The sequence below is a fragment of the Chlamydotis macqueenii genome, chromosome 1 (genome assembly GCF_036417535.1).
Source record: "Chlamydotis macqueenii isolate bChlMac1 chromosome 1, bChlMac1.mat, whole genome shotgun sequence".
NCBI lineage: Eukaryota > Metazoa > Chordata > Aves > Otidiformes > Otididae > Chlamydotis > Chlamydotis macqueenii.
This window is the reverse complement of record NC_141556.1, coordinates 119,046,189-119,062,635: the sequence shown is the minus strand read 5'-3', so window position 1 is coordinate 119,062,635 and position 16,447 is coordinate 119,046,189. Positions and strand designations below refer to the sequence as shown.

At 35.4% G+C, this 16,447-nt stretch overlaps 1 protein-coding gene across 1 annotated transcript in view; it reads left to right on the top strand.

Annotated features, from left to right (window-relative positions):
- Positions 1-16,447, top strand: part of BRWD1 (bromodomain and WD repeat domain containing 1) — a 58,284-nt gene that overhangs the window by 29,077 nt on the left and 12,760 nt on the right. The window contains exons 27-35 of the mRNA XM_086765507.1: positions 73-155; positions 638-749; positions 6,598-6,659; positions 10,525-10,680; positions 10,965-11,085; positions 12,705-12,830; positions 13,478-13,553; positions 14,578-14,622; positions 15,243-15,389. Of these exons, the coding sequence (XP_086621633.1) occupies positions 73-155; positions 638-749; positions 6,598-6,659; positions 10,525-10,680; positions 10,965-11,085; positions 12,705-12,830; positions 13,478-13,553; positions 14,578-14,622; positions 15,243-15,389 (928 nt within the window). The remainder of the gene's footprint in view (positions 1-72; positions 156-637; positions 750-6,597; positions 6,660-10,524; positions 10,681-10,964; positions 11,086-12,704; positions 12,831-13,477; positions 13,554-14,577; positions 14,623-15,242; positions 15,390-16,447) is intronic.

Below are 16,447 nucleotides of genomic sequence, written 5' to 3'. Positions count from 1 at the left end.
ATTTCTTTCTAAGCTTCTTCCTAGAGCCCTAAGGCGCACGCATGAAAGGGATGTTTTTTTTCTTTAATCTAGATACCATGATATGCCAGATGTTATCGACTTCCTTATATTACGTCAATTCTATGATGAAGCACGGCAAAGGAACTGGCAAGCTTGTAAGTGTGTTTTCTAAGTATTTAACTGAACAATTTTGAAATAAAAAAATGTCCTCCGCTAATTGCTGAGTATGCTAGATGTAGCTTCAGAGGGCTCTCTGGTAGATAAGGTCCCTGAGCTCATTAGAAATTTGAGCGTACTAACTGCTATACTAAGCTTTTTGGAAGGATTACCATAGATCTAAGATAGAGTCTTCAAAACATGTATTGAGACTCTAGTGTTCCCTTTTCTTATTTTATAGCTAAGTAGCAAACTTAAGTAGATTTTAGCACTTGTATTTTTTTGGCAATGATTAATTTGGCAACAATATTAGTATTGTTTTGGCAACAATAATATGTCTCATCTTTTACTGTATAACAGTGGATTTAGAAATCTAAACTGAAATACAGTGATCAAAAATCTTTCTAATTGCATGTCGAAGAGGCATATCGTTAAATAACTTTTCTTAGTAGAGTATCTGAGGAGACATTTTTTGCTCTAGCTGATAGGTTCCGATCCATTATTGATGATGCCTGGTGGTTTGGAACAGTGTTGGGTCAAGAACCGTATCAACCTCAATATCCAGATAGTCACTTTCAGTGTTACAGTGTTAAGTAAGTATAAAAAATTTTTACACTTCTGATGTTAGTGTGAGTTGCCTCTTATATAGCTGTATGTATAAATTGTTCAAATTATTTTACTGGTTGTATTATCACTTTTTAATGGTTTCATGTTGCTAATCTAGTACAATGTGAATAATAACTTGCGGCAACTTTTTAGTGAATAGTGATATGGTGAAAGAAGTTACTGCGCTCTTTCACATCTGCAAATCATTTTCTGTGGTAACTAGTGCTGAATCTCTTCCACAAAGCAAGCAATGCAATTTCCAGTGTACATTAATTATTATTCTTCATTGATAATTAGTTTTGGATGGGGCATTCTGAATCTCTTCTGTTGTTGCGGGCATCATAATCCTTATGCTTCAAGTTCTCACACTTCTGTCTTTCACATTATAGTCCACAGGAGCAAGTATATGTATAAGATGATCTCATGCTATCACTTGAGACTCCTGTAGAGGATGTTTCCAGACATTGCTCTCTCTTCATGCTTGACACATGAATGTAAAGACGGAACTTGAATCTCTTCACTGCCTAGTGGTATTCTGCCATACTTCCTATTGTGTAGATCCCACTTGCAATTTCACCTTTTGATTTCCTCTTTGGGTGATATTTAGCTAGATAACTGGCAGGTAATGTAACCCTGTGTTACCTGTAACAGACAAATCCCTTTGACTAGTCTCCTTGTCAGGAGATAATACTACCTAAACGAAGGCAAATTGAGGAGATTTAGGGTATTAGAGTAGAAAAGAATAAGTGTTTAAGCAGGAAAGGCCAGGAACATCAGAGTCAAACTGGTAAAAAGATAGTTGGACCCATACTTTTTTTACCAAGGCACGTTCTGAAAAATGACTCCCTACTATCCCCCCCGTGACAGTTTGACATTAGCGGTGTTCCTGCACACCTTCTTGCATATCCAGTGAAGAGGTACATCACTCGAAGGAGGAGAAAGGCAAACAAAGATAATTCTGGACTTCAGCGTTCGGAATCAGGATATTGGCCTTGTCCTGCCCTGTCCAAGTTGTTTGGAATGGTTCTGGGATCTTGCTTGCTTTGGATTCCCCCAGCAAGGGAGGACTATAAAAAGTCCTATTTTTAGCATAACCAGAGATTCCTCACATATCTTTTACAGTATATTTGATATTCAGAGTTTCATTGTTAGAGGGCTTTGTATTTTTTTCTTTTTTAGTTAGAGGCTTTTGAACCTGTCACTCATCCCAAAGAAAGGAAGTACTTGTAGCTAATAGACAATTCTGTGAGACTACCAAGATTGTGTTCCTTTTCTCATCTACCTTGTCATCTATCCCATTGATTTTCCTTAGTGGGAAGGTGTAAGTAACTTGCATATTGAAGTTCTTGCCTGTATGCTTTTGGCAAGTGAATTTTTACTTTTGCTTCTGCAGCTACAGTTAGCCAATAGGCACTCTTGATGTGCCATAAATAAAAGTGGCATCAACATTAAGTCTCTACAACAGATCATCTGACTGTAAAGGATGACTTCATGTTCCTGACAGTGATAAAGCTGAAACTGCTCCACGTCTAAAGGATCTGTCAGTATGTGTGAATACTTCTTTTTTCTTTCTGACAGTTGCTTAATCACCCACAATGAAAAAGTATATACAGATGAAAAACTGAAATCCAGACTATCTGTATATTGATTTCTTGCCCTCATTTCATTCTCCTTCGGACTCTTCTCTTACCTTAATAGAGGATCCTGACAGTTTTAAAATGGTGTTAGATGCTTACTGACATCTTACTCGTGTTCCTGGCAGAAGAGATATGCTCCAAGTGTACTATCTCCTGCAGGTGATGTAAGGGTAAAAATAGTCAAATATATTTTCCCTTGTTTTGTAAAATGATATACAGAGTAAAAATCCAGTGAGTCCAGATACTAGTATGAAACTGCAACTAAATCTTACTTCAAAGTACTAATTTTTATCTGTTAGATAGCTCAAGCCCTTTGCTGTGCTACCATGAGGCATATATGTTCCTTTCCATATGTTACACCTTTCATGTGTTTTTTTACGTTACCACAATTGTTCCTTAAGAGTAAGTTTATATGGGGCTTTTGGTTGATTTCTTGGCCAGTTCAAAATCAAGATTCCAGTTATGAAAAAGAGCCTAGACTCCTTTCTTCAGTGAATGCTAAAGAATATTTCAGTATTTTAATATACCAGTCTCTTTAACAGAGAAAATTCTAGACCTGCTTTTAAGTTAGTTTAATAATTGAATAGGTAAGGAATGCAGTGGTCTTTTAAAGAGCTCTTTCAAAAGAGAGCTCTTTAAAGGTTTGTGCTGCTTCTGTAGAGAATGTGATACTGTTCTACCTTAACTCACAAACAACTGTTCTAGAGAAGACTCCTAAGATATATATGAAAATGTCTGGAGTGTTTTGCAGATGTAGTTAAGTTTCGTGACTTGGCTGGGTCCTTATCTCTTTTTGTAAATGCAATCCTTTTTGTTCAGGAATTTTAAGTCTTGTCTAGCTGAGAAGCTGCATGTGGTTCAGCAGCAGTAGCTTCATAATTTGCATTCATATGCTTTATACATTGGATGCAGAAAGATTATTTAAAAAAAAATACACTTCATTTTACATCTGTTTAAATGGGAAAAAAAAAAACCAACCTAAATCCAATGGTTGTGACTGTCCTGGAAAAACTGCAGTATGCTGTCTCTTTTTTTCACTCTGGATTTGGGCTATGGTGCTTTTTCAGGAGGTAGGATTTTGCTAATCCAGCTGAGTTTGAGCATCTACAGTTGTTCTTTGCCACTTTTGAGTCAAAGAGCTTCATTGGAATAGGAGTGATTTTTATTTTATACCAGAAACAACCTTTGAAAGTTAGCTTCAAAACATTCAGTGATACAGAGTGTGGGAAACCACATTTGAATGAGATGAAGTGGAGTAATAGCCACGTAACTTAATTGAAAGTCTTATTGGTAATGAGGTTGTCACACACTTAGGAATCATCTCAAATTATCACCATCGCTCTTGTGTACATAATATTCCACTTATATATCTTCTATTTCTTCATTATTAGCCAGACAAAAATAGGCATTTGTGTAGAAGCAGTTTTATATATTATTAAGTTGCATTACCTGGATGAATGGAGCTTAAGCGGAACTAAATGGGGCTTAAGGAAGCTCAAGGAAGTGCTGCAGTCACCATCCCCAGAGGTGTTCAAAGAACGTGTAGATGTGGCACTCCAGGAAATTGTTTAGTAGGCATGGTAGTATTAGGTTGACAGTTGGACTTGATGATCTTGGAGGTCTCTTCCAACTTTAAGATTCTATGCTTAAGCTGCACTAAACTGTATTGATAAAGTCTTTCATGCAGTATTATGAAGTAGTATATACATTTATGAATACCAACAACTTCTGAAGTATTGTACATAAACTGGAGAGAAGAACTGAATAGATAAACCTTCAGAGCCTTCAGAGCTCTGTTAGTTTATAAACAGCAAACAGGCTGAATGTGGATGGATCCAAGTTTTCTAAGTTGATGGGTAATCCAAAATATCTCTTGCCTGAGCAGAGTTTTAGTTATAAAATACTCTGAGGATGATCATCTCAATTTTCAGTTTGTTTGAAATAAATACAGAGGAGATATTAGACCAAATATCTAAGTTTATTAAATCGTACGTAGTAAATGACATTCACTCAGGCATTTGAAGAACTGATATGAAACTCCTGGCAAAGTTGCAAGCTGTCCTATAGTTGGACCCTCTACTAGAGGACTGGCAGATTGCTGTTGTAATGCCTGCCAACAGAAAAGGCTCTGGAGGGAAATTGGTCAACTATAGACTTGTATATTTGACTTCTGGTGTGTGCCTATAATACTATTGAGAATAAGGATAAATCCCTAGCCAGCACTGTGTCTGTACATGGAAGTTCTGCCTCTCTACCTCTTTTGAAGTTCTGTGACTTTGTTAGTAACCGTATAAAGTGGACAGTGGACAGCATATATTTGGATTTTTTTTTTTTTTTAAGAAACCCTTAATCAAATTTATCTTCAAGAGATAAAGAGTTAAAGAAACTAAGATGACATAGGATTGGAGCAAATACTTCTATGTGTTGAAAATTGGTTAAACAGTAGGGTGCAAAAGAGTAGTTCTTAACAATCGTATTTCTGGCTGGAGTAGTGGGGTCGCACAGGAAATGATGCTGGGACAACTTTACTCAGTGTCCTTCTAAGCCTCTTGGAGGGCATGCACAGTGAAATATCCAAGGTCTGTAAATACCACAGGTCATTTCAGGTAGCAGTCAGATACAGAAGAACCTCATAAAACTGGGTAAAAAAAGTGCCAGATAACTTTTGGCACAGATGTACATTAGGTAGGACATCTGAGGGAACAGTGTTCTTACTTATGCTTATATAATGTTGAGCTCATGAGTAGATTCAGCTGAAGATGGAAGTGTCATTGACAGTTCTCAAAACATCAACTGCGTGTGCAGTGACAGCTACAGAGGCAAACAAGGTGTCAGCCACCATCAGAAAAGACATCAAGGACAAAACGGCATTGTTCGCTGCTTTCTAGCACTATGGTGTGCTGATGTCTTGATGCATTTTGGGTCTCAGCATCTAAAGAACGATGTGATGACTTTGGGAAAAGTACAGAGAAGGGCAATGAAAATGATTAAAAGTGTGTACCACAAAGTTTGGGGGTTAAGACTGAAAATAAGTGACTTTTCAGATGGAAGAGAAGGGTGAAAGGGATGCTTTCATAGTTCACAAAATCATAAAGGTGATAGGCAAGATGAATAGAGAATTATCATTCATGAGATTCTCTAATGACAGAACTAGAGGTACATGTTGAATCTGTAGGGGATTTGTAAAAGAGTTTGGATTTTATTTAACATTGGAGGTAGTGAACTTTGGAAATAAATTTACACAGGAGGCTGTGGAAACGGCATTAGCAGGTTCAAATAGGTGTCAGACAAAAATAAACAGATACTAAAGGAGATAGCTTGGGATATATTCAGGCATACCTAGAGGAATACAATAATCATGAATGCTGGAAGTGCAAGTAGGATGGACTTGTACCAGGATCATGCAGTCTCCATAAATAGCACCTTCCAATAATAGTTTCAAAGACAAATTACTGGTCTAGCTGGACCAGTAGGGTGTTAAGCTGATCCAGTTGGGCATTCCCTATCTTTGAAATAGCAAAATTAATTAGTATCTTTTGTGTTGTTGAAAAGATGTAAAAATCTGCCCAAATGTGGTAGGTTTTGGAGAGATCTCAAAATGATTCATATGTAATAGAGAAGTATCAGAGTGAATATACAGATACACTACGAATATCACCTATGATTGCTTCCTCTTTGTCCTTACTTAACTTTAATTTCTTCATTTTATACTTACTCTTTTCTTTGGTTTAATCCATTATAAAATGAAAAGTTAAAATACTAGATACCTCACTTACTGTTCTTCCTTTCTCTGAAGCATTCCACGGACTTGCACAACTACTGTTGTGGGTGGCAAAAAAATCCTTGCTCCTGCCTGTTTTTTCCTCATATCTTCCCCTTGATGTTATTTCAGTTCTCCAAGTGTATGGCTTATTTTTGTTCTGCAGCTTCTTGATACAGGCTTTGTAAAATTGATTTTTATATTGGGTAAGTTGCATAGAGACAAAATCGGGAGCACAATTTTAATTTGAAATTCATTATGAAGAATATCGTCCTCTTTGCATCGTGACAGCTGATTGCTAGTTAATACTTTTGTTTACGTGCATGTTTATATAGTATATTTTATTAATACTTAAAACTGCTGTGATTTAATTATGCTTAAAATTAAGTTATCTGAGCCAAGGTAACTTTAATTTACTTTTTTAAATTGCTCAATCAGGTGGGACAATGGTGAAATTGAAAAGCTTAGCCCATGGGACATGGAACCAGTTCCTGAAAATGGTAGGTAGAAACTCACTTAATAAAACAGTTTAATGTGCTTCTACCTCTTTCCAGTTCCTTCGTTTCATGCAGGTAGTGGACTTTAGATGACTTCTCTCTGTCTTGTGATTCTTGCCACTAAGTCAGTCATCAGAGTACGGTATCTATTGTACATATGTACTGAACAGGTGGAACTGATACGGTAATAGTTATCCTTTAAATTGTAGGCAACGTCAGCAGGGTATTTTTGCATACTTGGGGCAAGAAAGTTCTTAAAAACAGTCTTGCTTCAGATTTGGTGAAATACTTTGAATATTTCTGTATTTTTTCCCTTTGCATCTTCCAGAGCAATTTTGAAGGAAACACTTCAACTATGTAGCTCTGCCATATGCAATAAAATCTGCTACTTCTGAATCTCAGGTTTCAAAAACATCTCAAGTTTCAAAAAACTAGTTTGTTGTAATATATTCTGTTGTAAGGGGGTAGGGGAAGAATATGTATAAAGTAATTTCGAGTCAGCATATAGTTTAAAACCAGCAATTTATAGTTTACTAGTCAAATCCAAATTAACTGTAAATGAAACAGTTGGATTCCTGGTTTGTCTTACTCAATTCAGTTTTCCAGTGCTTGTCAGTACCAGCTGGATGAAGAGAAGGAAGTTTGTGAAATACTGAGAGAGTAGTTACTGAATAGATAGTCAAAAAGATACTAATTTTCTTAATAACCTTTACTAGGAGTTTGTTTCCCAAGCACCAAAAAGGCTTACACTGTATTTTTTTCTTAAATATGGGTATATTGTACTCAATATGGATGTTCTTAGTAGCTACCTGACTGTCTAATCTTCAAAATGTTAGCTGGCTGCTTCAGACATATCTTATGATGACAAATTCTGCAAAACAGTCTGAAATCAAAATGTGAAATTGAAATCTTTATACATTTCAGTTTATAGAAAACAAGTAATTATCAGGATTTCAGTTTTACAGACTCGCACAGATCTACTTGTAACATTCAGTTTCCTCATCATCGACATCTGTCTCCTCCTAACATACAGAAGCTTTTCTTATTCATTCATGGACTGGTTAATACTTCTCATACATGTCACTGAGACACAGTTATATTATTGTCAGAGGCTCATGAGCCTTACATGTGAATTTAAGTCAGGATTTATTTGTTAACTGGACAAACTGTATCAATTTCTTATGAATGCTGTATACTATGGTTTAAGTTGCTGTTTATATTAGTGTATTAGTTATCACTTCTTCCTCTGGATTGAAATACATAGAGTAATATTTTCAACCACTTAAGCTGGCATAAAGGAACTAGAATTCTTTAAATTGCTCCATGGGCAATGTAATGGCAGAGACATCCTACAAACGCTAATTTAAATCTGGATAGTACTACATGTAAGTCATCATTTACTGGCTATATCAGAGGCAAATTGTAACTTCTTTCTTCGATCTAATAGTTGCTACTTTGCCATGTTAAGGGCTTAAGGTTTGATTGATCTGAGGAGCTATGACTTCACCATAGGAAAACTAGGAAGGGATACACACACACAGAGAAAAAAAAATATCTAAAAGCTAATGTGTCTTTTGTGGACAAGGTCAAAGAATGCAGAACAACATCCTCTGAAGAGATCAAGGATAAGTTTCACAGCAGCCACTAGGCTAGAGGAAGAAGAGAAATTATCTGAAGACAATAAGGAACTCCTTATTTTCTACCTTTCTTTCTAGGCAGAAAATGCCACTCTGTAGTGAAGTGAAGCTCTTACAGAAAGGTTTTATGCATTTATAGAAAGCATTATTATATTTACAATATAGTATAAAACAGAGGTTAAACGCCTCCTTTGCCTTCTCTTACCTTCTTCAATTGAATGACTTACAGATCAAATTGAAATTGTACCTCATGTTTGCCACTCATTTGTCTCAAAATGTTTCTTCATTCAGTTTGCTTAGATAGGTCTATGAGAGAACAGCACTGAAGTTGGACTAACTAGCAGGTCACAATTTTAACTTGTTACCTTTTGTATCCTGCAAGTGTAAGTTTTGTCTCATGATTATCAAGATATAATATCAGATGTCAAACTCTTGTCTTGTTAGGGACAATGCTGTGAGGACCAGGAAGGGCTAGTGTGTATGAGCCTGAAAGTTCACTTTTCAGCAGCGTACTTACTAAACCACTATTGGTGTGGACTGGCTGATATATTAACTATCAGTACTTGTACTGTAAGCACTGCAGCCCTTCTTCTGGGGATTCAGCTTTCTGTGACCCACTTACTCCTGAGTATTACAGAGAGAGAGAAAAAAATTATGCCAGGAGTTACAAAAGGTCTTTTGTATCACATGTACCAGGGTGCTGCAAAGAACACAACGCAGAGATCTTCATGTGCTTGCTGAGAAGGACAGAGTTTTGTTACTTTTAATCTGTCATTCTGCTTTAGTTGTTACTCCTGCAGGAGAAAATCCCTCTTGAGCGCTTTTGCAAAGGAGTACCAGATACCATATTGAGTTCTTGACACAACCCTATGTAAGTGTAGAAGCATTAGTTGCTGCTTTCTCTTAAGTGTTGACTTCAGGAAGTCTGGTTGCAGAATTTGTTTCAGCTTGAAGATGAGCTAGAAATGTCATCTAAGTGAGCCACCTCTGCCTCTTCAGCTGTTTTAGCCATTTGTTTCCTGAAGAACTGCTTCATTTTTAATACTGTTTCAGTGGATAGCAAATTATGTTAGGGCTCCATCAATGCAATAATGAACAGAGAACTAGAAGTCACTTTGGTTTATTAAGACTAGACCTGTTCAGCTGAATGGAAAAGTATTCCTTCTCATATACTAGGAAGATCTCCCACTAAAGCTTGGGTTTTCTTCTCTACAGTAGTTGTAGCTGAAATATGTTTTAAAATTCGTATGCAACATGTTCATATATTACAGTAATCATAACACTGAGAAGGACCCTATCCCCTTTCTGCTTTCATTTTTAATGGACAGACTCTTGGACGCTAATGGAAGTTCTTCCTGTTGGTTTCTAGCTATAAGCCTACGCACTTTATACTGTTGAATTTGTCTGGTAATAAAAAAATAATTTATCTGCTAATTCCAGTTCTCCAAGTTAGTACAAAGAAGTGATCTTGCCTACCCACAGTAGTCTGATCAGGAACATTCACATCCTTGTTCCTTTTCAAGTGCTCAAATGAAGTAAGGAACTTATTTTTCAAAAACCATGAAAGTGCAGAAACTGAAGGTGTACTAAAAATCTGTGGAGTTGAGGGGGAAAGATATGGAGGTATCTTTCTCAGTCATTCTGTGGTGGCTAGATTGCATTAGTCTTTGGAAGCATGACTCTTTCTAGAGAACCGTGCATCACAGCTTTATATTTCTACTAGTTCATATTGCTTTTGAAGCGATTAGTCTGCCATGTTCAAAACAAATATTTTTTTTTACATGTCCAAAAGATTACAGTTGTTAATACCAGGAAGGATATGTCAAATATATTGCCTATCTTGCACCTGTTTAAAGATTGGGGACACAAATGGACTCATTAAACTAAGTTACGATTCTGGGAAGTTTAGGGCATGCATTTAAAGCAAGCATATAAAGAACTCTTCTGAGTGTAAGTCCTCTTTTAAGTCTAGCGTTTAAATGAAAAGAGGAAAAAGTCTTCTGGAAATCCAAAACTGCAGAGAAGGCAAGGAAGGGGTATCCTTGCTGTTGTATGCATTTTGTGTAAGCTCTTTTCTTCATAGTCTTAGCATCAAGGTCCGCTTTAAGACAATATTTTTTTTTGGTCAGTTACGAGCATGTAAGTATTTAATAAGTGAGAGTACTTAAGAATTTATCTTGTTGTTTTGTGTTCTCATTTCTTATCCTTTCCTATTTGCTGTCATTCTTCAGTTGATCAACCTGAAGAATTAGGAGCTAGTGTTTCTGTGACTTTTGAAGAGGTGGAGAAGCTACTGTACAAACCTCAAGAAGGGGAGTGGGGAATGAGATCTCGTGATGAAGCATGTGAACGGATTATCAGTGGTATTGATCAACTTCTGACTCTTGGTGAGCATGTGATCTAAGCTTTAGCTAGATTTCTCCTAACGTTACATTTATAAACAGGTCCCTGGAATATCCATGGTGTCCTTTAAAATTTCCCTATGATAAAGTACTGTAAATGTTGATACATTTTTATATGCAGTTCTTTCTGTTTGTAGTGAGATGTGTGTGTTTTTATACATCATTGGTTTTATCAAGAATAATTATACATAGCAATTGAACACCTGACTCAGTTGTCATATGCATACAAGCCTTGAAATAGTTTAATTAATCTTGCTGTTTCTTAACAGACATTTCAGCAGCTTTTGCTGGTCCAGTTGACCTGTGTACATATCCCAAGTACTGTACTGTGATTGCTTATCCAACAGACCTGAACACTATTCGGACAAGACTGGTTAACCGATTTTACAGGTTAGTACTAGCCATAGAGACAAGCAGGAATGTGACCTTGAGTTTGTCTGTTGTGAGAAGATCTAAACCTTTTTTACTAAGAAGAGCAATTACACTTTTTATGAACAGTCTGAAAACCAGTAGTCCAGTACCTGAATTCAGTATTACTAGTGTTTTGTAGCAGAGTTCTGATGCGTGATAACTGCAACATTATATTCATTTTTATTAAGTTTCTTAGTTCTTAAGCTAACTGATTTCAGCCTATAGCGGTACGGTTTTCAGAGTTACAATAAATGCCAACATTCTTTCTTTGAGAAATTTGCTATTTGAAATTGGTAAATATTAACAAAAATTGAAGTTACTTCAGTGCTGAAGACTTAATACAGATTTTGAAGTACTGTACTTCAGTTACTTTGAACTTGAAGAGCGTTAAGCTCTTACGCACTTAGTATTTACAGATAAGGGCTTAAACACAGAAGTAAAATGTTAAATATTACCACCACCATTTTAAACGATAAAAACTTAATGGTAGAGAAAGAGGGAAGAAACTGAAGTGTAGTAATGATGAAGTTCTGATTTGTTGGATGTGCTGGGTATCCATAGCTCTAAAATAAATTTAAGAGTGTTCTTGATCTGGACTTGTATTCAGTGTGTCTGTAAATACAGTGAACAGACATTAACAATTTTCCTCCTGTATAAGACTGAAATAATGTATTGGGAAATAGTTTGAAATTCTGTAGGGGAAGAGCTGCAGACTTAGGTTACCTCTGCATCACAGTTATAAGGAATTGGATAAATGAATGATAAAAACAAAATTACATAGTTGTGCTAGCTCATTTCTACCAAGTTAGTGTTTTGATTTGTAGCAGTTTCTACAAATCTGTTGTCTTAGAGAGGGCGCTGCTTTGACTGGTCAATTGGCCTCAAAGCAAGGTATTTAAGGGAAGACAGAAAAAACCATCATAGCTGAGATGTCTTTAAAAATGTAATGAGACTAAACTCCTTGTCGTGCGCTTCTTTAATTTCCTGTGCCTTGTGTTTGTTAGTTAAGAATTGCTGAGATAGTACACAACTTGAGTTCCATTTGACAGGGCTTTGTGACGTGTAACTTCTGACGTTTCCAGAATAAACGTTATAATTTACAGTGGGGGATAAAGAGTACTATTTTTCCCTGCTTTTTGAGTAAGGTCAAATGTAAGCTTTTTTAAAAATGTATGCATTTTTAAAGAATTCAGGAAATTCACAATCCTCAGTATTTCAGTGGTATTTTATAATTTAGTGGTAACAAATACTAGTGCTTACTTGATTAGTTGAATTAACTGAATTTTAAGGATGAAACCAAAGCATGCTAGAATTTCACAAACTTTCTGAATATGAATTATCAATAATGAGTTGGAAAATGAGCAAATGTATGCATTGTCAGTTTTACTTCTTGAGTGAGTGTGTGTCTTTGTGTATACATATACATACACATATATTTGTTTTCCATGTGAATAAAAAGTTTGAGGCTGGCCTACTGAGACTTAAAACAAAAGACATCTATCTTAATCTAATGTGGACAGAAAATTACTGAAGTATAATTTTTGCCATTTTTAAGCTCTTCATCTTAGTATGAGTGCAATGTTTTTTTTAATTTTAAGGAGAATCTCTGCTTTGGTTTGGGAAGTAAGATATATTGAAAGTAATGCTAGGACCTTCAATGAACCTGGGAGTGCTATTGCTAGAGCTGCAAAAAAGATCACTACTCAGCTCTTAAAGTTTATCAAGTAAGTGACATTTTAATCTAAGTAGTGCTTGATTACTCATGCTTTTAAATGGTGGGAGAGTATAAGCATCTTAATACCCATTTGTTGAGAATCCTGGTTCTTGTGATTTTTTTTTTTAACTATTTTTCAATACACTGCAGGACAGTTGCATAATTCTTTTTAATGATTATTTTAACGGAGGAAATACTTAAATGTTCAGCATAGAGTTATTTTAACTTTTTCCTGTAGTGGCATTCACTGGTATTTCACTTGATGTGAAAGTAGCTCAACCTGTAAAATAAGTTCTGTGCTGTCTAGCACATGTGTATAAGTTGCAGCTTGTCTGACTTAGTTCAGTTAAGTAGTTTATTTTAGAAGAAGTTGGTGTAGGCAGTCTTCCTGCAGGTAGGTCAGGTGTAAAGGCCCGTTTCAAATCCCTCATAGTAATTTCACCCTCCTCCCCTCACTTCTTCTGAAATGTACAGTTTAGCAGTTGTTCAGGTGTAACATCAGTTTAATGCTATAATAATCTTATGATTTTTATATTTCATTGAATTCTTAGGTACTATCTTCCAGTTTGTGTAGCTTTTGGTTGTGGCTGGGTTTAATCTAGGAAATGATAGCTGTGTTTTTGCTGTTCCAGTAACAGAGATTTAATTGCATTACAGTGATCAGGACTGTACAAACATTTTTGAACTCTGTAGCACAACAGATGATGAACAAGATTATCATGATAGTGATCTGGTAAGCTTTTTTGTGGATAATTCCTATCATGTATGGTGCTAAGAAAATATCACCAGCCTTCAAACATTTTTTGGTAAAATTCCTGTTATTTTTATGGGGATGTTTGTGTGTGTTTATACATTTACATAGTTAGTATAAACATGGATTATATTATGAGTATGAGGAATGACGTGAGGAGATGCTTTATTAAAATAACTGAGTTGCAAATGTTTAAGAAATATAACAAATATGCATTTTGTACTATGACTGCGTCCCATCAGCTACAACAATTCTTCCGTGTTTTTTGAGTGGCTCTGTGTTTTTGAAGCATGTTGATGTGCAGTAATGTACTACAAGTATTTCAAGAGTATGAGAATAGCTGTCTTTGTATTTTTAATCTGGTTATTTCTAAGGTCAAAACTGTTATTCATGTAGTTATAAATGCTAAAAGCTGACAAGTATAACTATGTCAGTGGTGCTTTGGCTTTCAGTTTCTCTGTATACAATAATACAAAGCATGCATCAGATTTGCATGCCTCATTGAGAATTTAATAAAGTACATTTATTTTAAAATTGATAGACGTGAATATGCACTGTTGTTATGCAATGAATGCTATCTTCAGTGTTGTATGTTTATCAAGAGTGTACCCCAAACTACCCAAACTGATGTCTTTTTCACATTTTGATTTCTAATTTGGCATTTACTAACAAGACTTCATAAAGCTGCAGAGTAGCTGCTCTCCCTTGCAGGTTAACATGTAGGGAGGAAATTACATTGAATCATTTTAGTTTTTTATCTTGCTACTTCCGCATAACCTTAGTACTTAGTACTAGTAACCTTCAGTGATGGTATCTAGGATTTTACTTTGCAAGTCTCTCAGATGCTGTGTTGTATTTTTTATATGCTCATCTTCTGTTTTATTGAGAGAAATCAGAATAAAAATCTATTTTTATGACAGAATCAAATCTAATGACACTTTGAGTGCCCGTTACGTATTTTTTTTTCTTACATAATTTCGAAGGCTATTTATTTTATTTTGTGCAGGATGATGAAAAATGTCTTCCGAGAACATCTTATAGAAGAAGAAAAGTGAGTTGGTTGATCTTTACCATATATACCCAAATCAGGTCTGACAGGAAAAATTATTTAACAGACTGTATTGAAATTCTGTGGGAGTGATGCTTGGTTTTATAACAAGCATAGAACAGAATTTTTCTTATGGTATTAAGGAAGTAAAAGCTTTACTTAAATAGGTCTTTTCTGGTTTAATGCTTCTATGCACGTTCTGTATAGTTCTCTAGGAAAATCTTACGCGTTTGATACCAGTGCTGTTCCGTGTAATAGTTTTCAGTTATCCGTATGATACTGAAATAAAAGCATTATTTAGCTGAGATGCTTGAAAAGAAATATTTTGAGTGATAGTATGCAACTCTTTGAGAATAATTTGGTATCAGAAGGTATCTTTTTGTGTGCCTTAGTTATTTAGTAGTAAAAAAAAGTTGAATGATAGTAAAAGAAAATTGTATAATTTGTCAGAGTTTATTAATAAATATTAGGGAAAAAAACCTGCTAGTAGTATAGTACCTTTTTTGTTTTAAAACAATATATATGGAAGTGCATTTTTCTGCTACAGAAATAATTACAGACATATCAGGTTTAATTTTTCTTGCTATGTTTCAGTAATGCTTTTTTCTAACTCTTTTCCCAAGGGGCGAGGCTTAAAAAGAGGAAGAAGTGTGAAAACTGGCTATGATGAAAACTGTTGGAAGAAGCAGTGTATGGAACTGGTGAATTTAATTTTCCAGTGTGAAGATTCTGAACCTTTCAGGCAGCCAGTTGATTTGGATCAATATCCTGTAAGTTGTTCTTACTAACTTTGTAAGATATAAATATTATTTGGTTTTTTTTCCTCTTAACATTTAGTACCATAATAAGACCTCCACGCTACTCTTGGAGCTATTTGTTCTCTTGATGGCTTCAGTCCCAAACCATTGAAAGAAATTTGCTTTACTCTGTGCTTAGAACTATGAGCTGTATGCTCTATCACCTCAAGATAACATCCATAAAAATATTAACACTCAACACAAAACAATTGTAGAGCAGTGGTGGTGTCTAGAAATACTGATACCTTATGTATGGCTTGAAACCAGTCAGTCTTTTTTTGCTTCTTTCTTACTGTCCCTTACAGGGAAATAATTTTAGATAAATCTGTGTTCTTAATTAAAACTAGTTTATTGAGGGACAATCTAGAAAACCTGTTTACTGAGCCTGAGCTATGAACTGGATTTGTTCCTTCTCTTAGCTGTTGATTGTGATCTTCAATCTCTTTGTCTAAAAACCCAACAAACTTTCAAAAAAAAAACTTCTTAACGAGCATGCAACTATTTTCTTGGGGACTTCACACCTTGAATGTGGGTCTCACTTCAGGTTTTAAAAACATCTTGAGGTTCTCTGAAACACATTAACACAAGAGAAAGATAGAGATGTTTGTATTTGGTTGTTTTTGTTTGTTGTTTTTTTTAAAAAAAAAACAGATCAGTTTGTTTCTTTTAGTAAAATGCATCAGGGAAAGGATTACATGAGGATTTACAGCAGTCTCAGTTTGAAACAATAAAAAGTGTTACTTGCATGTTGTTACTGGGTGATTTTTACTGAGAAAACTCAGGAGAATTGAAACCGGAAATCTGCATGTGACATTGTATCAACTCATGATCCTTCACAATTCTGAAGACCCTGAAAATGAGCAAGAGTTTGTATGGGATAATATAGTAGAGACTTTTAAGTCAATGAGTTTCAGCAAAAATATTGTTGTCTGCTGTGGTAGCTGCTCCTGTTTTCAGCTGATAGTTAAGATAATATGTTGTCATCTTAGCTACCCTTAAATTATAGAAATAAAATTAAAAAGTGTTATTTT